Source organism: Columba livia, chromosome 2 (genome assembly GCF_036013475.1).
Source record: "Columba livia isolate bColLiv1 breed racing homer chromosome 2, bColLiv1.pat.W.v2, whole genome shotgun sequence".
NCBI classification, from domain to species: Eukaryota; Metazoa; Chordata; class Aves; order Columbiformes; family Columbidae; genus Columba; species Columba livia.
In genome coordinates this window covers 16766339-16789715 of record NC_088603.1, presented here as the reverse complement: position 1 = coordinate 16789715, position 23377 = coordinate 16766339, and the positions used below count along the sequence as shown (strand labels likewise).

Here is a 23377-nt window from a genome sequence, read left to right as displayed (position 1 = left end):
CTTCCCTCTCAAGCTAGCAGTTGAAATGTTCAGCTAGTCCTTTGCTATATCCTGGTCAGTTTATCTGTTTTTTAAAAATAAATCTTTCGCTTTTCCCCCAAAAAAGCAGAGAATGGCAGATAACCAGGAGAGTCAGATGACCATTGAAGAAAGGAAACACCTAATTACAGCTCGAGAAGAAGCCTGGAAGTCCAAGGGTAAAGGAGCAGCCAATGACTCCACGCAATTCACTGTAGCTGGCCGAATGGTAAAAAAAGGTCAGTGATTAAATGATCCTAATATAAATAAGCCACTGCTTATCTGTCTAGTCAAAATAAAGTCAAGCTAAAGCTATGCAGCAACAGTATCCATGTTTAGCAAGCGGAGGACTGTTTATCTTCAACTGAGTATCTAGCTTCTTGTGGCCATTGGTCCATTTTGCTCTGCACAGTTGCACTGCCATCCAGTTATTACTGGATTCAGTCTGACTGGTGGTAGTCAATCGCTTGAACACTCATTTCATTTTTACGTCTTATATGACCCACAGGACACAGCTGGATTATTCTTTCTTATTTATTCCTTTGAAAAACCCAGGTGCACTGTCCAGAGAAAAGCTGTGAAATTTAATTGTTACTATTACTGGCACTTCCCCCACTCCTAGGATCACTGGGAATATTTAGCAAACACGTGTTATTTTTATGGATGCTGTTTTGGACAACAACTTGAAGTGTTGTGTTTGGCTGAAGAAATCACAGAACAGATTTCTGCATAGAACCAGGGAGTAGAAATGACAAGGGAGCAGTCTTCACATTTTTGAGATCTCTTTGAGCTGAGTCACTGTTTCCAGATGCAGTCATTCTTCTGACATGGACAGGAGTCTCCGAAGCCTGTAGAAATATTAATGCCTGTAGAACAGTAGAAATATAGCTGTTCATGCAGTGTGCCCGGGAAAATGATAGCTTTGGGAAGAAGGCACCTAAACTGATCTCTTGTGGTTAATGAATACTAAATTTTGTTTTGTTACAAGAACTTGGTTATTAAACACAACAATAATGAACCTTGAGTTAAATTACAACACCAAAAAAAACCCACAACACTATGGGGTGAGGGCAGTGTTGCAACAGGGAGTAATCTACTTGCAATTCAAGCCACGTTCTGTTGGCAGATAAACAGAGGCATGGTATTAGGAATTACATCTGTTAGTAACATATTTTAGCTGCTGCTTACATTGTTTTTCTGCTAGAAACACTAGTGGTCGGTGTTTAAAGACTAACATATTTTGGAGGGTCACCAAGAAAGTGTCTAGTTGTCCACACTGCTTTTTGGGATTTTTGGGTTTTGCTGAATAGATTGGTCTTTGAAAAGGAGTAGAAGGTGATAGCATTTGCTCTTCTTCATGGGAAAAGAAAAATACCTTGAAAGGATCTCTTTAGGTGCTATGATCATTCCTTTGGAGAAGCAAGGTAATTCAGTGAGAGTGGCATCAATAAAAGTAACCCAAGTGGGATTTTTATTAGGATGTGTGCTGTTTTTATTGCCTAAAAGAATAAATTATAGTGGTGAGTTTTTAATTTAAGAGATCAGGTTTTTAATTTAAGAGATGATGAGAAAGCAATGTAAAATTAAATCTTTGTTATATATATGTGCACAGATGCTGTATCTTAATTGCTTCTTGTGGCTGAAAATTTTTCAGTTCTAATTGGTAGGTGATCCTTTACTAACTTCTGAAGCAGTTCTCAATGTAGTCTTGTGGATTAAGTCGTGGGAGAGTTCCTTAATAGCCGTCTCAGTGAAGGCTTTACTGGTTGACCTAAAACCTGCTGGAATTTTGAGTCTGTTGGGAAACCGGGAAAAAAATAGTTTGTGGAAAGCTACTCAGTTGTATTCTAAATCTGTCTTCGTGTTTGACAATTATGACTTGCTCAGATTGCAGTAAAGGTAGTAAAAATGTGGTTAGTATACGTTCTCCTAGTACAATATCAGCTTAATCTTATCAAAACAACTAAAGGCTTAAACTTATGTGGCTTTCCAGTAAGCTGTGGCTAAGTGGAAAATAGATATTGGAGGAAAGTTTAAATGTCAGTTTCCTCATTTACTGAAAGTCCAGGCAACAAGAGGTAATAGATGCAAATCAGTGTTTCAGAATGCTTTTCTACCTAATAAATCGCACAAAACCCATAGAGTTCCATTTCTCTTACTGGTGCAACCTAGATTCACATGAAAGGAACGAAACAAAAATCACCTTATTCTATCTACTGAGTCCAGAATGAATTGATTTACGTTAGTTACTAAAAAAAAAGGGAGGAGACTACAACAAAAGGAGGGTAGTGCTTGATATGGTAGGGACTCTGACTTCCATTTCTACTTCCATTTCCACTTGTTCTTAAAAATGCAACAGGACCCAAGAATTACAGCTTAATCCAGGGTCAGCATTCCCAGGTCAGATGCCTCCTGCTATGTGTATTAATAGAGAGGGTTTTAAATTTAAAAAGGGGGATGAGAGAGTGGTGGTGGTGGTGGTGGTGGTGAAGGTGCCAAGCAAGATCTTGGTTGTGTCCCTTCAAAAAAGTTGCATGTTTTTAAAATGTGGCTTGTGGTAGAACTGGAATCCAAAATTCAGACCAAGCGAACATCCTCTAACTTGAAAACAAGCAAAATGACTGCATTCAAGAGAAAGCATGTATCTTGTGTCAGCTTGTTTACAGACACTTGGAAACAAAGCTTTGTTCTTGTGAATGGGACAGTTTCTAAGGCTGCTGTTGATTTAAGGAGCAGGCAGGGCAGCACACTCTGCCGTCCCTAATACAGCAATTGTGGAGGTTGGTAAAGTACGAGGGACTGTAGGAAGTAGCCAGACTCATCTGCTTTGCCTAAATGGCTTGCCCGTCATCACTGGTAGAAATACGGGCTGACACAGGACTGCATTTCCTTTGTTCTCTGTTCTGACACAGGCCTGGCTTCTCCAAGTGCGCTAACGCCAGTAGCATCCCCTTTCAGTAACCGGCAGAAGTCTACCACTCCGGTGACGAAGCCCTTGGAAGGTAAGGAATAAAAATGGCCAAAACATGTTCAGGCTTTTTTTTTACTTCCTTTCAATTAACAAGTTTTACTTCCTGGTTTTCTCAGAAATTGAAGCCAGGCCTGATATGCAATTGGAATCAGATATGAAGCTTGACAAGTTGGAGTCATTCTTGGGAAGGCTGAATAACAAAGGTTGGTAGATTTACCAAAGGTGCCAATGTATCTGCCCTCCAACTTCTGTAAATTGCTTAAAGTACCTCTTAGTTAAAATATCTGGTAACAGAAACTGAATATTTCTGTGTTCTGACTGCACTTACTGATCACACAGTTTGTTTTTGTGATTAGTCTTTGCTAAATTTCAACAAAAAAGCCTTTTGCTACCGTATTACTAATGTGCAATAAAATAAATCACAAATGCTAAAATAACTTTCTTCTCTCTCTAAGCACTATGTATGCATTCTTCTCGTGAGCAAAGTGTCTTAAAAGCACACACCCAGTCTGAAACATATTGGCATATACAGTGAAAAAGCTTAAATTTAGTTTAATCTTGTTAAAATCAAGATAGGACACTAAGGTGCTTCCAAGCACAATTCATTCACCTTCCTGCTTTTTTCAGAACTTACTCTCTGTAGCAACTCGTATAGCATGTTGGCTCCCTATGAAGTTATCTAGAGTTCTGTTTTTTCCATCTCGTATGTCTGTCCTCCAGTTGTAAGACAAAAATCCTTTTGTAATTTGTAGGGTATCAAATACCATAAACAAACATTCACATTTCAACAGAGGAGACACTAGCATAGGATAACCATTGTGCCATACTCATGAGTCCAAAGTAGTGACTCTTCCACCAGCAGTTCTAGTAGATCTTTTCAAAAGAAGGAATTACGTGGTTGGAGGATAGATGGAATATACAAGACCATAAAATGCTTATATCATCCTACCAAAACAAATAATTTTTGATAGTGCCTTTTTATTTGGCCATATTTCTCAACCATTTTCTAATAAAGATTATTGCATATGAGTAGCAGTTACACTCCATTTTTATCATTATTTTTCAACAGACTTTTCTACCATCTCTCCTTCAAATTCCATCAATTAAAACCAACCAACCAAACAAACAAACAAAAAATCCAAAACAAATAAAAGAACACTCTACAAAAACACACCCCAACTACCAAACAAGCTGTATTTACCTTTTCTAGGGTTAGAAACTCTAGTATGATTATTTATTGGGTGAGGTGTTTTTTTCCTACAGTTGCTGGGATGCAGGAGACAGTGCTGACAGTCACAGGAAAATCTGTGAAAGAGGTGATGAAGCTGGATGATGATGAAACATTTTCCAAATTTTATCGCCATGTGGATTTCCCTTCCTCCTCAGTGCCTTTGGACCTTGATGAGGACTTTGATGCCATCTTTGATCCTTATGCACCAAAGTAAGAATTGGTTTTTGGTTGGTTTTGGTTTGGTTTTTTTTACATTGTTTTAAATGCAGACATAGGGGTGGTGGTCAAAATGTTCAGCCTTAAGTCATCTTGTAGACATCTTAGTACTGGGCACATCCATTTCTTCTACACATTTCTGAAATCACTCTTCTGCCTGAATCAAGGAACTGATCCTGATTTTCTAACAAGTGTCACACCCAAAATCAAAGCAAATCTCTTGTCATTAGATGATTCTGACTAGTTAAATTAACTGATGGTTGTAAACACTGCTTGTCTTTCAGGCTAATATCTTCTGTAGCAGAGCACAAACGTGCAGTTAGGCCTGTGCGCAGAGTCCAGTCCTCAAGAAACCCCCTGAAAATGCTAGCAGCAAGAGAAGATATTCTTCATGAATATACTGAACAAAGACTGAATGTTGCCTTCATGGAGTCAAAGCGAATGAAAGTAGAAAAAAGTAAGCTAACAGGTTGTTTTGCACAAGACACCATCTTGCTATTTTAATTGAAAACAAAACAATCTCAACACAAAAACCACAACTGAAGAAATGGAACATTCTTTCTGAGAAGCAATACGTTGATTGAGCTGTAAGGTTGAATGTAGACTGTCTAGGAGGTCTGTATAGAAGGCCATAATGACATCCTCAGGGAAAGCTACCTACAGCCTCCTAAGGTTTAATTATTTACTTTTAGTGCAGTCACCTTGTGCAGAGAGAGTGCCACTGTGCCTGCAGGGTGAGGACAGGAGATCAAGGCAAGCAGATCTAGCGTTATGTGATGCTAGGAGGGGAGAGCTGGCAAGAACAAATAAACTTTTGTTCAGGTATACTGGCCTCAGTTTTGAATCCTAGTTTTCTCTCAGAAGCTGGAATTAGCCTTCTTGGCTTGGAAAGATTAATTTCCGTAAAGGATCAGTGCTCTGTCGCAGAGCTTTGTGTTTTACTTGTGACATGACATTGCTTTCTCCTGACAACAAAACGGACAGCAAGAGACTTTATCGTAAATTTTATTCAAAGGTTTATCAAGCCACTTTTACCATTTTGGATACAAATTTTCCTTATTGCATTCAAATAAAGAGAGATCATCTTTAAACATTGCCTGTATTGATGGAAACACTGATTATATGTGTATTACTTTGTTCTTTTTTGATGGAAAAGCATTTCCCTGAGTTATAAATTCGTAAAGTGCTTTGTATTTGGTTAAAAAATAAGCAAATGTAGCCAAGAATTTAGGCTTTAAGTTTACAGTAAAATGTGACTAAGACTCAAAAATGTAAGTGGCTGTTGAATCACACTGGCTGAGACAAATCTGAAGGGAATTTCAGTTAATTAGTCTTGGATACTCTGCTTTATTTTCTCTCTAATAAATTATTAGGCATTGAAGATCTGCATAGTACTTCACAAAACAATGGGTAAGACATGTTTCCTAGCAAAGTTCGTATATTTCCCAAAAAACAGAACCCTAACACTGACAGTTTACCCTTGGGTGATATCTAGAAACATAGGTACTGCTAAACCCACAAAGCTTTTGGGCTAGCAGTTAATCTGAGTCCAACCTGGTTTAGCCATTGCCTTTGAGGAAGAGAAAAATTGAGAATAATGGGGGGAAATATTTTTTTAAATGCAACAACCACTTTTTAATAATTTTATCCTTTTTTGTGTTTTATTCTCCAACTTCTTTTGTTTGTACAAGTGTCTACAAACTCAAATTTCTCAGAAGTAGCACTTGCTGGCTTGGCAAGCAAAGAGAACTTCAGCAACGTTAGCCTGCGGAGTGTTAATCTAACAGAGCAGAACTCTAACAACAGCGCTGTGCCATACAAGAAGCTAATGCTGCTGCAAATTAAAGGTATGCTGCAACTGCTTTTACTTTCCATACGTAACAGACTGATTGTAACATATGGGAGTTGCCACCACAGATGGATGCTTGGCCTGTTTCTAGATCTTGAGCTCAAGATTTATGTCCAAAACCTGAAAGAATAAGTGAGAACTGTGTGACAAATGCAAAACCTTACAAATAGGTTTGCATTGTGGCCACTGCTGTTTGTTTTCCAAGGAGAAAACAGAATATTTCAGGAATTATAGCCATCTCCTGTGGAAATTTTTGAACTGTCCCATTCTTCCAGTGCTTAGTATTGCTTGGAAGTGATACAACAGTCTTCTTGCTCCACTTCTCCTTGCAGTGCATGGTTATAGAGGAACCTGCTATCTGCCATTTATTTAATTTATTTTTTTGCCAGAAGGACACAAAGTTGTTAAAGCAAGAACAGGAAATAATAGAAATAGTAGTTGATAGGAGGCAACATTTTTATTTCCTGTGAGTAAAAACCCTTTTTCCACTGTAGTGGTCTTTTAATTCTTCTTTAGCAGTCTGTTTCCATATATTTTGCTGCATGTGCTGGGATTGTTTGTATTTCATTCAAAACAAATTAGATCTTGGCATTTGATAGCAGTAGTCAGAGGAATATAATTAGCTTTGTTTTCTCTTTAGGAAGAAGACATGTTCAAACAAGATTAGTCGAACCAAGGGCCTCGTCACTGAACAGCGGAGACTGTTTCCTGTTGTTAACTCCACATTTCTGTTTCTTATGGGTAGGAGAGTTTGCAAATGTCATAGAAAAAGCAAAGGTTAGTACTAGTTGAGTCTGTTATTATTTATTTTTAGAACTGTCGCAGTGTATGTCTCTTTGTGATTGAGCCTTAGCATCACTTGTCTCAAAAAGTGACATGTAACTGATAGTCAGTGACAGGTAGATACGCAGGATTCCTGTAAATATGTTTTAGCTTGTGCACTGAATGAAAGCCGACAGCAGAATGTGTAGGTTGTGAAGCTGCAAGAAGAAAGAGGATGTCCTCAGGAAACAGATTTGCACTCAAAGAAAAAATAGCCTGAATAGCAGGATGTCCTTTTTGTTCCCATGTTCATTAAGATCAAGTCTTGTTTTAAGGCGAATGAATGAATGTATTTCTGTAACATTTTCTCTAGTGTCTGTTTATTTAGTGCATTAACAAATAACCATTTCTTCTGCTCTTTGCTCTGTTATATCCTATCTACTTTTGCCTTCTCCCTGAACAAGATATGCAGAAGTATTCCAAAGGCTTAGGTAATCTGTTCAGTTAACTGTTAATCTCTTAGGCTTCAGAACTTGCAACTTTGATTCAGACAAAGAGGGAACTTGGCTGTAGAGCTTCTTATATACAGACTATAGAAGAAGGAATAAATACCCATACCCATGCAGCCAAAGACTTCTGGAAACTCCTTGGTGGACAGACAAATTACCAGTGTAAGCATTCCTAAAGTTACAGTATCTGATGTTTTATCACAGTAAAATAGTTGAGTCAGTTCTCTTTGGTGAAGATAGTTGGATGTTAAAAATTTGTATTATTTTTGACAATCTTCTCCTTAAGCTGCTGGCAGTCCTGAAGAAGATGAAATGTATGAATCTGCAATAATAGAAACAAATTGCATTTACCGCCTCGTAGAAGATAAACTCATTCCTGAGGATGACTACTGGGGGAAGGTGCCAAAATGTACCCTGCTACAACCAAAAGAGGTATTGTGCCACTTACTGCTCCTGTGCTAAGTGCAGGAACATACAGCTGATCATGACTTCTAGTAACTGCAAATGCTCTTGGAGAGGCTCACTGAAAACTGGGTCCTCTGTGTTTCTGAAAAGCTTCTGAACAGTTGGCTGTCTAGAGCATGCTGCAGGTTTCAAGAAACTAGCTTGTGTTATCTTTAAAGTGAAATACTATTTCAGGAAGTGTACATCTTTTTGTCAACCGTGGCTCACTCCAAAGTCATGAAGTGTGAAACAGGTAGCACTTGACAAAAACAAAATAAAATAAAAACCTGTTTTCCCTTTCGAGCATTTTTATTTCTATCCTTAGCAGACTTTTTCCGTTTAAACAACAATTTCATCCATCTAAGTAGGAATGAGAGCTGATTTTCAAAATAAAGACACGATGCATTTTCTTGAAAGTTTTCAAGTTGCTGCCTGTTTGCTGAGCCAGTTACCCATGCTGTATGTTCTGTCAGCCTTTCCTGGCTGCAGGATGAAGCATAGGTCTAAATGTCAGTGGAAGCTGTTGTAACTGGACAACAATCAGTCATGCAACACAATCAGGTTTTTAGAAATAAGAGCGCTCTAATCTGTTGGTGACTTAGCTGCCACCTAAAGATACACCTCATAGCGTTCCCTGTACATGCTTCCAGTCTTCCTCAGCGATTAGACATCACAGTGCAGACCACTACCCTGGTCTTACTTGCATTATCATAGAATCACAGAATAGTTTGGGTTGAAAGGGACCTTCGAAGGTCATCTAGTCCAACCCCCCTGTAATGAGCAGGGACATCTTCAACTAGATCAGGTTGCTCAGAGCCCTGTCTAGCCTTGGCTTGAACGTCTCCAGGGATGGGGCATCTACCACCTCTCTGGGCAACCTGGGCCAGTATTTATTCCTCATGTCTAGCCTGAATTGCCCCTCTTTTAGTTTAAAACCATTATCCCTTGTCCTGTTGTAACAGACCTTGCTAAAATATCTGTCCCCATCTCTTGTAGGCCCCTTTTAAGTACTGAAAGACCACCATAAGGTCTCCCTGGAGCCTCCTCTTCTCCAGGTTGAACAACCCCAACTCTCTCAGCCTGTCCTCATAAGAGAGCTGTTACAGCCCTCTGATTATCTTCTGGCCTCCTCTGGACTCTCTCCAATAGGTCCATGTCTTTCCTGTACTGAGTGAGGGCTCCAGAGCTGGATGCAGCACTGCAGGTGGGGTCTCACCAGCATGGAGCAGAGGGGCAATTGCGGTGCTAGTTGTTAGTGTCACTGCAGAAACTCAGATATTTGGAGGAGTTCATGTTCAATGCACTGTCAGCTTGCAGCACAAGGGAACTGGAGGATCAGGGTACACCTAACCTAATGGTAGGCTGGGTTTTTTGTTTGTTTTTTAGGTGCTGGTATTTGATTTTGGCAGTGAAGTGTATGTTTGGCATGGAAAGGAAGTTACTTTAGCACAAAGAAAAGTGGCATTCCAGCTGGCAAAGCACTTGTGGAATGGCACCTTTGACTACTCCAATTGTGACATAAATCCTCTGGACCCAGGGGAATGCAATCCTCTCATACCCAGGTATCAAAACTTGAGTTTAGTCTCATTGCAGAAACTTAGGTTTTTTGCCCTTACTCAATTTAATATGTTTGATTTTATTTTTGTTCCCTTCTACAGAAAGGGACAAGGACGTCCAGACTGGGCTGTGTTTGGCAGACTCACAGAACATAACGAGACCATACTGTTCAAAGAAAAATTTCTTGATTGGACAGAGCTGAAGAAACTCGAGAAAAGTTCTAGTGAATCCCTTCACCAGAAGGTGCATATAATAAGCATGCTAGGTATTTCAAACTAGATGACCTAGTTGGGTTGGAAGCCAGGGAAGCTTGCTCTAAAGGATCCAGAGCACTTTATTTTGTGGGCTTTGACCTGGGGGTCAGAACACCACCGTAGGTCAGCCTATGGTCAGTCAGCCCACAGAGCTGCTTTATATTAGTGCCAGGCAGCTCAATGAATACTGCCAAGGTGGCTCTAACAAGGCATTAAATGTTGTCGAGATATTAAAGCCCTGAAATATGCAGGAATCAAACTCTTTGACTGGAACTGTGGGATAAGAAGAAAAAAACTATGCTGAAAGAAACCTCTTCTCTGTTTTTTGACAGGAAGATTCCAGACCTGACTGTAAACCATATGATGTCATGCTAATGGTAGCTGTGCCCCAAACGACTGTAGGCACAGTCTTAGATGGAATGAATATTGGCCGGGGCTATGGACTTGTAGAAGGAGAAGATGGGAGGCAGTTTGAAATTATCACTGCGTCTGTGGATGTCTGGCACATCCTGGAATTCGATTATAGCAGACTGCCGAAGCAAAGCATAGGGCAGTTCCATGAGGGAGACACATATGTGGTAAAGTGGAAGTACATGGTGAGCACTACAGGTTAGTGAGCAATTCCATTTCATCCTGCTGAAACATGGAGCCCAAAAAGGGCTGCTGTTAGTGGTGAGATACAGACCTAGACTTCCTTGCATGTGAAACTGTTTTAAGGGTTAGAAATGCTAATTTAGCCTTCCTAGGCCACTAAGAAGCAGAGCTTATTATTTTATTTTGTTTAAAGCATTAAAAAAGCTGTAGTTATTTTTAATACATCAAATGTAATACTGTCCATGTCTGCTTTTACCCAACAGCGGTGTTGTACGTGTTCACAGGACAGCTCATTATTGTGCCCACAGCTTAACACCAAAATAACTAGTCAGCTGGACTAATTGCAGTGGTCTGAATGTCTTGCAAGAGAGGTAGGCTTAGCAACGAGGAAAGCCTTTGAGTAATGGAGAACAGTAACAATGACAGGAAAAGCCCTTGCCAGCTCAATGCCCATGCTGTCCTTTTTGGTCTTTCTGGAAACCCTCTGCTATGGGTTTCAGTCTCAAGTGGAAAATTTTAGCAGTGCTCTGGCAAAGAGCCTGAGAGCAGCAGGTAAATGCTGAGAATCGGTCAACGTATGATCATTGGAACTCTCCCTTCTGGCACTAAATTAAGAATAGTTGGCTTTTGTGGTATGTAACATAGAAATAGTCTAAAAAAGATTGTTCCAAATAGGAACATATTCAAACTGGTTGAAAACAATATAACAGCTATGCAGCTTCAGGCTTTTAGCCAAAAAATGTAGGTAGGTCTTATTCAGGATTGTTGAGTTCAGATACTGGCAAATCCAAGAAAAATACAAAAGCTTGTAAGTCTTGGGAGAAGTGGGTGATGATAATACTGAACTGTAAACAGGCTTCTGATCCAAATGGATGAAACTCTATTCCATCCTTCCAAAACAGAATAAATTTTTGTGTAGGAGGCAGTACTTTTATGTGCTGAATGCACAGATAAGGGTGGAAACCGTAATTTTTAAAAGTGACTAGTGGTTTGAGTATTCTCAGATTGAAAGAAACAGGATGTTTTCTCCTAAGTACTTCAGCTGGGTGCTGCTCAGCACTGCTGACAGCAAGGCAGAAATTTTAATGGTTTTTTTTGAGAGTCTGGTTTAAAGTTTTTGGTTGGGTTTTTTTTTTTTTTGAATTTTTGATTTAATTATATCTGTTTATCCAGTATTCACTGGAAAGAAGAAAGTATTCCATAACTGGTGGTATTGTTGAACTTCTCTTGCTGTAAACATGATTTGCTTATCATAACAACTAAATACCAATCCTTTAAATATATATATATATTTGCTGCTAAGTCACTTAGCACAGACCAACATAAAATACTGAGTTAATTTTTAAAACTAAATAAAAAAACCCCCACATAATCCTAACTTTTTTTATAATTGCAAAATATTGCTTTGGCATAGTTTTCCTTTCCTATATCACTTTACCAAGAAAGATTTTTCTTGTATGCCTGTAGCTTTCTCAGCTGTTGCTGTTTCCAGTATCCCTCAGCAGCCAGCTACTCTCCTGCTGCCAAAGAACTGTGTGTAATGTGGAAAATGGGCCGTAATGTACTCGTCTGGTAACATGACTGGACGTACCATTTCACATGCAGATTGGCTTAAGCGATGTCAGTTATTTTTCTCCAGATAGTACCAATTCTTCCTACACCTCTTTCTCTGGCCAGCACAGGCATCTGTGGGCTTACATCCACCTGATGAGACAACGCCAACTTTGCATGGGGATGTACTGGCTTGGAGACCTAATGTTCCTCCAATTGGACATTTTATCTTTCCTGTTCTGGACGGGATAGTGCTGAGCTGGCAGATGAGATTAAACCATGTGCTGTTTAAACCTATAGCCAGAGTACTTTCTTCAGCATGTGCTTTTTGTTTTGCAGTTGGAAGCAGGCAAAAAGGAGAGCAACAAGTAAGGGCTGTTGGAAAAGAGAAATGTGTGTATTTCTTTTGGCAAGGAAGGCACTCCACAGTGAGTGAGAAAGGGACATCAGCACTGATGACAGTCGAACTTGATGAAGAGAGAGGAGCACAGGTGAGCTTCCTGCAGACCTGGGTGAAAATACATTTGAAATTTTCAGTTTGTGTAGTCTGTAATTACATATTAGATTGCCTTGTTTTGCAGAGATTCTAGCACAGATTCAGCTACTCTGAGGCTCAGAGAGGCTAGCTTGCTTAGTCTTTAGATAGAGTTGGGGTTTTCTTGATTGTTACCATCATATAAGACAGGAGGTTTAAAGTTAGTTTCTGTACCTTGATAATGCTGTAATTAGTTTTTTTAACAGGAGCATAAACATGACCAGTAAGACAGGAATTTACAAAGAGGAGATACATAAATAAACTTGATACAGAGTATGGGATTTTGTGCAGCATAGCTGGGTTAGCAGTTGACTGTATCAGTTCCATAATCAAAATGTAGCATTTAATGAACAAAGAAACGTGCATGTTGTTACGTAAACCACTTTTACAACAAATTTTGAACCCACTTCAGTTCCTAATTTTTATCCATAATAGTTTCAAAGAACATCAGGCAAGATGGCCCAGTCCTGTAAAGGACTGAATAATGGTTAGTGTAAACTAATTGAAATTCAAGTTTATTTGGTATTCCATATCCTCTGAAACTCTTCGTTGTTGGATTCCAGTTAGAGGTTTCTTTTTATATGCAGGTCACATATGAAACCCATTGCATGCTGATATATGTAGTAATTTAAACAATAGTCAGCAGTTGTAAAGTAGAAGGAAAGCCATCTTTGTGGGTGGCTGTAGCTATATAATTTTTAATAATCCGTAGAGACTACTTTTCCTGAGTCTGTATACTTGCTTCATTTTTTCATTAAAGAGTGTTGCTTTCAATTTCCAGGTCCAAGTGCTTCAAGGGAAAGAACCACCATGCTTCCTGCAGTGCTTCCAAGGAGGGATGATTGTGCATGCTGGAAGAAGGGAAGAGGAAGAAGAAAATGCACAAAGTAAATTACTGTTAGTTAAGAGCTTCTACCCCAAAATCCTTTTACGTGTTGTGAAAGGCTTTGAATTTAGTCTCAACTACCATACTCTGTAGAAAAGGGAAATGAATGCCATGAAACCCATGAGACAGCTTTGCAATGCTTTGTTTCAAGGTAGTTTGTTTCTTCTTTGTGCATAGCATGGATTTTGTCACCGTAGAGCAAGCTCACTTTATTGTATTGATACATATATTAATCGTTCTTGTTTTTTAATTAAGCAATGTGCCCATTTGGTTTAAAACGTGTTATTTTCTATATAGTCTGGGCAAAAGATTATTTTTATGAGCAGTCCTCTTGCTCCAAGGAGAGCTCGAAGTTTTTGTTACCCATTCATTATTTTTTGCAACATATTCCTTGATTGCTGCAGTTGAGGTAGGAGAATTTCAATGCAAGTGTAGTTTGGACATTTTCCAGTTTGCATCTGAATGTGACCTCCAGTACCCAAGGTGCACAGGGGAAGAGGAGCTGAATAGATGGACTACTGTATTTGTTTTCCTTTTTTCCCTGTATGAAACAAAGCAGAAACTTGACTCTTCTGCTCTAAGCTCTTCAACACTTAATACTTGTACCCTCGTAGCAAGGTTTCAGAAAGCATCTTTTCTGCAAGAGCATTTCTTGAGTAGTCTTAGCCAAACCTGATGCTTAGCCAGTTTATTCTGTGTCAATATAGGCATGCAATGTGTGAAATTCATCCAGTATGAGAACAGCCGTTCCAGAGCAGAGGTCTTGAATTTTCAGTCCCATGTAACTGTGTAATACTGCTGCACTGTTCCTGTCTGCTCCAGGTGACTGGAGGCTATATTGCGTGCGAGGAGAAGTTCCCAATGAAGGAAATTTACTTGAAGTAGCATGTCACTGCAGCAGCCTGCGTTCCCGGACATCCATGATTGTCCTCAATATAAATAAAGCTCTTATCTACCTGTGGCATGGCTGCAAAGCACAATCTCACACCAAGGATGTAGGAAGAACAGCAGCCAATAAAATAAAAGAACAGTGAGTGTCTGACTTATGTTTTGGAGATGTTTATACAGGCTACCAATTTACTTGAAATAGTCTGCTTCAAAGAAAAGTTGAAATAAATGAAGCTGTCCTCTGAGTACAACTGCAGCATGTGCATGCTTAGTAAGAAGTAGGAATGACAGGTAGTTGGTTCAGTGGAGTGGGACACATATTCTTTAATCACTGAATGTCAAATGCACTTATTCTTCATACTGTACTAATTAAGGTTGCAAAAAGATAGTCTTTTTGCATTTGGAGGGAGATGCTCAATATCAGAATAGTAAACTAACCCCAAGTTGATAGGAAAATTAGAATCAAGTCTTGTGAATAAGGAAATTAATTTGGGAAAGCATGCGAGGAGGACAGCAGTAGTTACAAAAACAAGCAGTGAGAAACCCTACTGAGACCTCACGCGAGCATCTCCTCCACCTGGGAATGTGATCAGAAATGGTATGAGAATGGTTGCTGGCATTCCATGTCTTGTTTATTGATAATTTTTGTCATCATTTTCAAAAAGCTAATGTCGATATGAAGTGTGCAACAAGCCTGCAGGGTGCCTTTGGGTTCTAATAGTGCAGGTGGCCAGCAGGTTTGTGTTAGTTGTGTTTGGGGTGGGAAAGCTGGGTTCAGTCTCTTTCTTTGTGTTTTGTAGATGTCCACTGGAGGCAGGGCTGCACAGCAGCAGCAAGGTGACTATTCATGAATGTGATGAAGGATCAGAGCCCTTAGGATTCTGGGACGCATTAGGAAGGAGAGATCGAAAGGCCTATGATTGCATGTTGCAAGGTAGACCTGCATTCCTGTATTTGGCACTTGCATTTTACTTTATTGGTCTGTGGCACTGTGAGATTTAATGTAAAGCTTTTGAAGAACTTCTTGGTAGTTGAGATGATCCCTTCAGGTGCTTCCAAAAATCCCAGTGAGCTAAGTAATACTGTTCTAGAAGGAAAGTGCTGGAAAACCACATGTTTCATTTTGTTCTCTCCCCCTTCAGCAGGCCCTCTGTATTCATGCAGGACAGAGCAACAATTAATGCTGTTACCAACACATTTTGCTTTTCTTCTGAAGGGACTTAGGAGGCAGTTCTGCACACATTTTTGTCCAGTCTTTGCTTTGAAACTGCCAACAAAGGTAGCAGGGGAATTAATTTACCAAGTGGAAAATTTGTCAGTTAAAAAGTGAAGTCTGGGATGAGCTTGCCTCACATAAGCTGCAAAACAGCCAATTATGAAATGTCTGATAGTAACTCGTGAGGATCAGATTCAAGCTGATGGCAGCCAGCCTTTTCAATGAAGTTCTTCACAGATGTTGCTAGTCCCTGAAGACTTGTGGTCATTTTTCTTGATTTTTCAAAAAACAGAGAATTTGCAGTCACCCTAAAAGTCGATTTTTTTGTTGTTGTTATTTTTACATTAATCTCTGGCATTTTCTATTGGAAATCTTCTCGATTTTTGTTCTTTAAAGATCCTGGAAAGTTTAATTTCACCCCCCGCCTGTTCAGCCTCAGTAGTTCATCAGGAGAGTTCTCAGCCACCGAGTACGTTTACCCTTCAAGAGACCCTGCTGTCATCAATTCCATGCCATTCTTGCAAGAGGATCTTTACACTGCCCCACAGCCAGGTATATGCTTTACAATAATTAAGTAACGAGAAAACAGATAATTATATCCTGTCTTGGGCAGTGATTCAGGAAGTAATCAGTTTTATCTTCATTTATCACTGAAAAATGTGTGCATGCGATGCTTATACATCATTTAGCAATATTGCTAATTTTTCCATGATAAAGATGCTGAGAACTAATCAAACATACATGTATCCCAAAAGCTTGCTATAAAAATACATTGTTTATATTGGAGAATCTGAGTTCAGCTGGCTGAATAACCAAAGGTATTGGTAAGCTTCAAAATGGTCCTGTTGTGATGCTGACAAGCATATAAGGTGGGTTGTTTAGGGGATTCTGAGAACTAGTAAGTGGCTGGTGATGGATTTGTTGTTTTTTTGGCTGCGTAGCACTGTTCCTTGTTGACAATCACCATGAAGTGTACCTGTGGCAAGGCTGGTGGCCTGTGGAAAACAAAATAGCCGGATCAGCTCGAATCAGGTGGGCCACAGACAGGAAATGCGCCATGGAGACAGTGCTCCGGTACTGCAAAGGTAACAGATTGCTGTTCTGAGTGTGTCACACCTTCCCATGCCCTGCTGTCCTGAGCTGAAAGGTACTCAGGTGCTCCCCAAACATTATTGATAAGCATCAGTGTATTTGAAGATTCATTCACTACTCTTTCTTAGCAATCTGTTTCTCTAGTAATGGCATTGTTTCCAAATTGACAAGGTGCTCTGCTGACTCAGTTCTCAGAGTAAAGGCTTTATTTCTCTTTTGTGCCCCCATTGTGGGAGACCAATTCAGACATCAGATCCCTAAAATTCTGAGAACACAGCCTTTTAAACCTGAATGATTTCTGTCTTAGCTCCACTTAGATTTCATAAGCTTCTGTGTATCTAAAGACTGAATGAAGAAACTGTTTGATGATGTAACTGGGTTTTGATTTAGTGGGGGATTTGGAAAGATTTTGAAGATCAAGAACAAGTCTCACACAGAAACAGGTGGCCACTGGAAAGGCTGCAGCACAGAGCTGAGTCTCGTGCTCATTTCTACCAGATAATTATTATCACTCAGATGCTGTGATTCAGGCTGCAATTGATGGTCATGTAAGGGTACACGGACTAGATTATTTTCTGCACTAGTAGAGTCTCCTTGAGATACCATAATGCTTTCCTCTCACTTCATCTAAGGCTGTGTGAGGCTGGGAACAGACCTTGCCTGTTCTGGTGGAGGATGAATAGAAAAAGGTGTGACGTTGCCATCCAGGAGAGGGCATAAGTAACAACCATGTTCTGTTAATTCAGAGCAATTTCTCACTGTGAGTAAGTCACTGGGGCTTAATTGGTGTGAACTATGTCCTCTTGCAAGGAAAGCCTGATCACTTATAGTCTTTGAGACCTCATGGTGCCACTGATTTCTTCTGTAGCAAATAAACTTTAGAACTTGTGACGCAGCTGGTGGTAACTGTCATCTTCTCCCATAGACATTTGCATATTTGAAGAGGGAAAGTGATACCCTTGTTGGATTCCACCCTTAAGAACATAAGCCAGTCTCTCCTTCCCCACCTGCAGGTCAATTAGGAGTAGGAGCAAGTGTTGTGTTTCTACTCAGTTGTCTCATGTCACTGATGGGAGGTGGTAACACCTGGCAGGAGACAGCTGAAAACCAGTACTGGAGACACTGAAATGTGACCTTTATTGGACTGCAGTATTGCTCTGCATGGTTCAACCCCTGGTGTCCCTGGCACTGCCCTGCCAAACAGCAGCATTTGTTTAGGAACGGGGTGCTAAAAACAGGGCAGTAGTTGGAGGAGTCTTTGGCAGTGACTGCTGAATTTCTAAAGCGGCCAGTTACTTGTCCTTCACTATCCTCCCCCCCAGTTTTTGCAAGTCAGGAGTGATAAGATGAATTTCTTTGAAATGACCACATAAATGTGCTTCACAGCGGAACTGAATGTCAGCACAGAGGAAAGTGCAAAGAAGTGCCCAGAGTTGCTCAGCAGGCTAGCAAGAGAGACAGAAGTAAGGTCCCCATCTTAGTGTTCCTGATGCTATCCTGTGTAATCTTCTGGTAATGAAAATCATGTTTTCTGGCCCCAGCAGAGATGGAATCAGATACACATGCTGAGGTTTGGATGCTCTTCCAGATTTCTTGAACTTCATCGAGTTTGGTGATGGGAAAAGAGATTAATGCCTTCTGCACTGGATTGAATTTGCGACATCCAAGTTTGATATGCAGTAGAAAGCTCTTTAGCGAATCCTCAGTGGTCTGAAGTTTAGCATATGTATCACAGGACAAGAGTTTTTGCTGAGCGCTCGCTTCATTACCTCTGGCTGTGACTTTACGGCAGTTGTGGCTTTATCCTCTTTGCCATGGGATAGTTCTCAACAGCTTTGGGCTGTGTGGTTGGATAGGTACAGAACACATTTGTTACTGTTAAAGACCAGTTCTGCTTGTACTATTTCATTACTAAAGCTGACATGAACTTGCTTAGTAGATTTTACTGTTTAAACTGTGCTGTTCTGGTGGTCTGTCACTTTCACAATCTAGGATTCTGTCAACCACCTCAAAATTTCATTGCATCAAGCTATCAGGGCTGACGAGCTCTTATGTGTTGTTACTTAGCAGGGTGGATAAATTGAATTTCAGGAGAAGCCAATGCTGCTGCAATTATTTTGCCTATCAGAATATAGCTGGGTGGTCAGAAGCATTAAAATGCTTTTCTCTTCTTTTTCTCTCTCAATTTCTTTCATCTATATCCCTTTCCCCTCTCTTTCCCTCCCCACTTCCTTTTTTTCCTGGCTTGCAGTGTTTAGCTACATGATGATATGAAAAAGATTGATTATCAACTTTGGATATCCCTTTAATATACCTAGGAGTTCTTCCTTTGCATAAATCTTATTTATCTTGTCAAAATGTCTTTAAGGTTTTTCTGTGGTTTTATCTGCTAAATCAGCAGTCTGGAGAGCTGAGCTGCAGCCCACTAGGAGAGAGAAGAGTCTGGTTTGCCCTTCAGTGATTCTTGTGAGATCAGCTTATGCCAAGGCCAGAGTTCATGCAAGGAAAATGCTTCACCTCTCACATACATTTTCATCTTACCTATACTGGAACATTAGCAAATGTCACTCTCCTTTTATTTCTTGGCTGAATTAGTGAGAGTGGAGCAGTGCAACTGGAGCAAGTTTACACATTTTTTTTCAATGCAAAGTTTTTAAGCATTTGTTGTATTGTTCATGGTAGACTGAGCAATTAAACTACAGTGAAAACATGTGGAAAAGAAGGCTTAAAATCAAGTATTCAAATGATGGATCTCCTGTCTAAATTGTATAGTTAAAACACGTTTTAATAGACTACTTCACAGAGCTTTTATCTCCAGTATTCACTTTCATGTCAACATACTCTCTCAAATCAGTTTGCTCCCAACACCTCATGTAAAGCCAAACCTGTAATGTGCAGGTTTGCAAACCTAGTGGAACAAGGACGTCCCGCCAGGCTCTCCCTTCGCATTGAGCACAGGGCTTGCACCGGCTCCCTGAGTGCTCCTCGGCCGTGGGCAGGAGGGGGCTGAGTTCTTTTCGACCCTTCTGCCTGACAGCCCACATGCATCAAGTGCAGGTGGGGACTACAGTAAAAGACAGGATCATCTGTGATGAATTTATATGTGCTGGGGGAAATCTTAGTGCATTAAAGTTGCTCTGAGATTGAATGTAGGGAATAATAGAATTTTGCAATACATAGTTTTTAGGGAAGCCACAGCCCTAAGAAGCGAGGTGCTGTCATGTTGCTCTCTTAGTTTCACCTGATTCTGAATTCTGCAACATCTTCAGATTTTCTGTTGCCTATCTGGAAGAAAGATTTTATTAGACTGAGTTATTTGAATCCAAGTAAGACGCAGGTACAATATTTTTTTGAAAGATAGCTCTTCCCAGTCCCTGACTGCTTGTCTACCTCTTTCCAGTAATATCTGGAGTTCATCAGTGCTTTTGAATCTTTGGAGAATTAAATCATTCAACCAACAGGGCCTTTTTTCACCAGTCCTTGGCATAATGACTTTAACCACTTAATCTGACACAGCATGACTCCTGGGCAGGGTTATGTCCTATATAGTGTGCATATGTACATGTATTAAAGAAGCAGGACTGTCTTTGAAAATCATCACTAATTACCTTTGTTAACTTTTAGATGCTATTCCTTTGAATTTGTAATATCCAAATGATGGTGTTAGACCTCAGTATCCCAAGTTAAGAATAGTTTAAACATTATCACTTAAGCCTCCAAGCTTAAGCTTTATTTGCTGCTGGCAGGACACTTCTACTGAGCCTACCAGAAGGTTTCATTTACCTGAATCTGGCTAATTTCAGACCATCACATTCTGTTCACCCAGATTCTAACTCGGTTTTGTAAACTAAGGAATACGTTGGGTTAGGAAGTAACTGTGGGGGATTTTCAGCATGCATGGTTTGATCTTTGTGGTCAGATACAGTAAAAAGCAGATTTAAGAACCATGAAAAGCATATTAAAAAGTGTCCTACTACATTAAAATAATCCTGGTGACATTTATTCCTGCTTCCTTAAATTACTTCAGCTTTTCGGGAAAGTATCAATTAAACATGCTTATGAGGTAGCTTTGGATCATGGGTGACATTGCAAAATATGGTACTGTTTGTAATTCTCCTTTTTTATTATTTATTTTGACTGTTTTTAGGAAAAAATGTAAAGAAGCCCCCCAAATCTTATCTAATTCATGCTGGCCTAGAGCCTCTGACCTTCACTAACATGTTCCCAAGTTGGGAACACAGGGAAGACATCGCAGAGATCACAGAAATGGTAAGTCTTTTATTTGCAGAAACTGTTTTCCTGTTGCTACTAATTGTGTGCTGTGTTGTCAGTTAACATTGCTTGTTTGTGCTGTCAAGCCCCAAAATCCAGAAGATGAACTTAGAAAGTTCAGGAGTCCACATGGGGAAAAAAATAACAACATAGCTAAATTCTGACTGGGAGTGTGGATATTGGAGGCATTCCTGGTTGTTTTTTCATTTAACTTCTCATGTTCTTTTTCTGTTAAAAACAGGAGGAAAGTGTTAGCTGAATCATCTCTTAGAAGGAGATGTACTAGAGTTTAGCAAAACCACTGTTTCCATCAGGTGAAACAGGCAGCAACCTGCAGTTCTGGTCTGTCCTGCGGACTTGAAGTGCAGGGGAGCAAAATGCCCCGCAAAGGACCCGCTGGCCCCAGAGCCCCAGCACGGACTTCCCCACCTGGGAAGTGAAGTCACAGCTGAATTCCATGTGGCTGCTTTAAAAGCCTTCAGCCAAGGGACATCTCAAGGCAGATGATGTTTTCTGCTTTGTAAGTCTCCTGCAGCCATCCTTGGTGGAAGATGCTGGCTTCATGACTGAACATAGATTTGAGCCTTAAACTGAGATTCTGAGAGTACAGGATATCCTTCTGCTAAGTGCAGACCTTTTTTAACTGTGAAACTGTTATAGGGCAGGACTGTCCACCTCTGTACAGACCTGGACGTGTGGCTTTGTGCTCTGTGGCCCAGGGTGGATCCCATGACACCTGCAAACAGTAGGAGCAGTTGGTGGCTTCAGCATTGTGATCCTCTTCTGTTTTCCTTTTCTCCCTACAGGATGCTGATGTTTCTAATCAGATAATCCTTGTGGAGGACGTGCTCGCCAAACTGTGTAAAACGGTGTATCCGCTCGCAGATCTCTTAGCCAGGCCTCTACCTGAGGGAGTTGATCCACTGAAGCTTGAAATTTACCTTTCAGATGAGGACTTTGAGGTAAGGAGAGAATAGTTGCACTGTTAGTCTCTGCATGTGTATCTAGTCGTGCCACAAAGTCATTTGTCAGCTTTTCTATGTGTAAGTGTTTTTACTCATATCCTCTCATTTTAAATGCAGGCTGCGTTGGAGATGACAAGAGAAGAGTACAATGCGCTGCCGTCTTGGAAGCAGGTTAATCTGAAGAAGGCAAAAGGACTTTTCTAACTTGTGTTTATTGGAGTGAGCACTAAAGGGATGTCTGTTTTCACTTTCTATGCCCTTTACAAGAATTGTACCCCACATTTACAGAATAAATAGAAATAATCTGAAGTTATTAGTGACTACCTATCTGGAGGTGTGTAATATTATAAAAAGCCAAGAGAACTCTTTGGAAATGGAATTCAATTTTGACTCTTAAAGGTTATGTGTTCAAGCTCTGCTCTCCTATGCACTTAAACAGTAGTTTCTTGACCTACTGCTGCAGGTGTCCTTTGGCTATATACAATACTTGCCATTTTTGTTTTTGAAGAAGTTCTCTTTGTAAAGTGTTATTTTGTTAGTTTGTGGATTACAAAGAATTTATATTTATATAAACACATAGAACAAGTATGTATTTAACAATGCAATATATATTCACTTTCAAGACTTTCATGTCAAAACTACAGAAAAGTAGCTGGATGGCAGTTGCTCGTACTGAACTAGCTATACCACCAATATGTATCTCCTACGCATTCTGAAAAGTTTCTCTCTGCAATAGGTAATGAATTGTTCTCAGTGCTGCTTCAGGTGCTAAACCGAACAAAGCATTTGTATTTATAGCATGGATTTCTTGAGAAACTATGCGAATCAACCTTTATACTTTATTATCCAAAAAATGTATAGTGCCTTGTTTTTTGTGTACAGTTTATATACAAAAAAATAAGATTGGTCTGCTTTTTGAAGATGGCTTAGAATGGTCTCCTATGTTACTTTTATAATAGTAGAAATAAAAACATCTCAGTTTCTAATACTTGTTGTAAACATTAAACGTCTTTTGTGATATAAGAACCAAAAGTAAAAGCTTCTGAATAAACTCGTAGCAACGCTCTGACTTGTCATTATTTTGTACTGTAATCTATGCCAAGTCATTGGAACCTTCCATAATGTGGTATTTTATCAAGATATTTTAACCTTAGATATCTGCAGGTGTTGTACAGAGTTATCATTTGAGAAGCAGATAATGTAGAAAAGAAATCAATGTATGAAATAAAAGGTTGTGCAACACTTTTTTGCTGAACCTTGGAACAGTCCCACAACTCCTGTATCCTTCGGGCTGCCCTGTTTTATACATGAAACCAAAATTATTATGCCAGTTTTCAAACTTTGAAAAAGTCTTTTCAACCATTGTGCGACTGAGAGTAAAACTTGAACTGAAAACAAGTATGGCATCGTGTCCATTCTTTCAATATACACCAGAGTCAAAATTGTTTTCGTCCAGCTAATTAGCACATTGAATAGAGTACTCGAGTAAAAATTTGCTGTTGTTTGAAATGTTTTTCTGGCATGTCTGTAACAACTTGTGTGGTTCCCCTCTGGTAGCTTTGGTGGA

General features: G+C 39.8%; 1 protein-coding gene across 50 annotated transcripts in view; it reads left to right on the top strand.

The window, feature by feature from the left end:
* SVIL (supervillin) overlaps positions 1-22874 on the top strand; it is a 140012-nt gene extending 117138 nt beyond the window's left edge. For 38 of the 50 annotated variants that reach the window (XM_065050629.1, XM_065050621.1, XM_065050649.1 and 35 more), the window contains 21 exons: positions 107-257; positions 2931-3020; positions 3106-3192; positions 4253-4430; positions 4721-4893; positions 6128-6283; positions 6926-7062; positions 7571-7718; positions 7843-7988; positions 9387-9562; positions 9659-9800; positions 10144-10420; positions 12296-12447; positions 13273-13378; positions 14200-14407; positions 15066-15199; positions 15878-16033; positions 16423-16566; positions 20721-20842; positions 21652-21807; positions 21928-22874. In XM_065050629.1, the coding sequence (XP_064906701.1) occupies positions 107-257; positions 2931-3020; positions 3106-3192; positions 4253-4430; positions 4721-4893; positions 6128-6283; positions 6926-7062; positions 7571-7718; positions 7843-7988; positions 9387-9562; positions 9659-9800; positions 10144-10420; positions 12296-12447; positions 13273-13378; positions 14200-14407; positions 15066-15199; positions 15878-16033; positions 16423-16566; positions 20721-20842; positions 21652-21807; positions 21928-22014 (3126 nt within the window). In that variant the 3' untranslated portion in view covers positions 22015-22874. The remainder of the gene's footprint in view (positions 1-106; positions 258-2930; positions 3021-3105; positions 3193-4252; positions 4431-4720; positions 4894-6127; positions 6284-6925; positions 7063-7570; positions 7719-7842; positions 7989-9386; positions 9563-9658; positions 9801-10143; positions 10421-12295; positions 12448-13272; positions 13379-14199; positions 14408-15065; positions 15200-15877; positions 16034-16422; positions 16567-20720; positions 20843-21651; positions 21808-21927) is intronic. The other 12 variants (XM_065050650.1, XM_065050647.1, XM_065050640.1 and 9 more) reach the window with 1 other exon arrangement.
* The last annotated feature ends 503 nt before the right edge of the window (positions 22875-23377 follow it).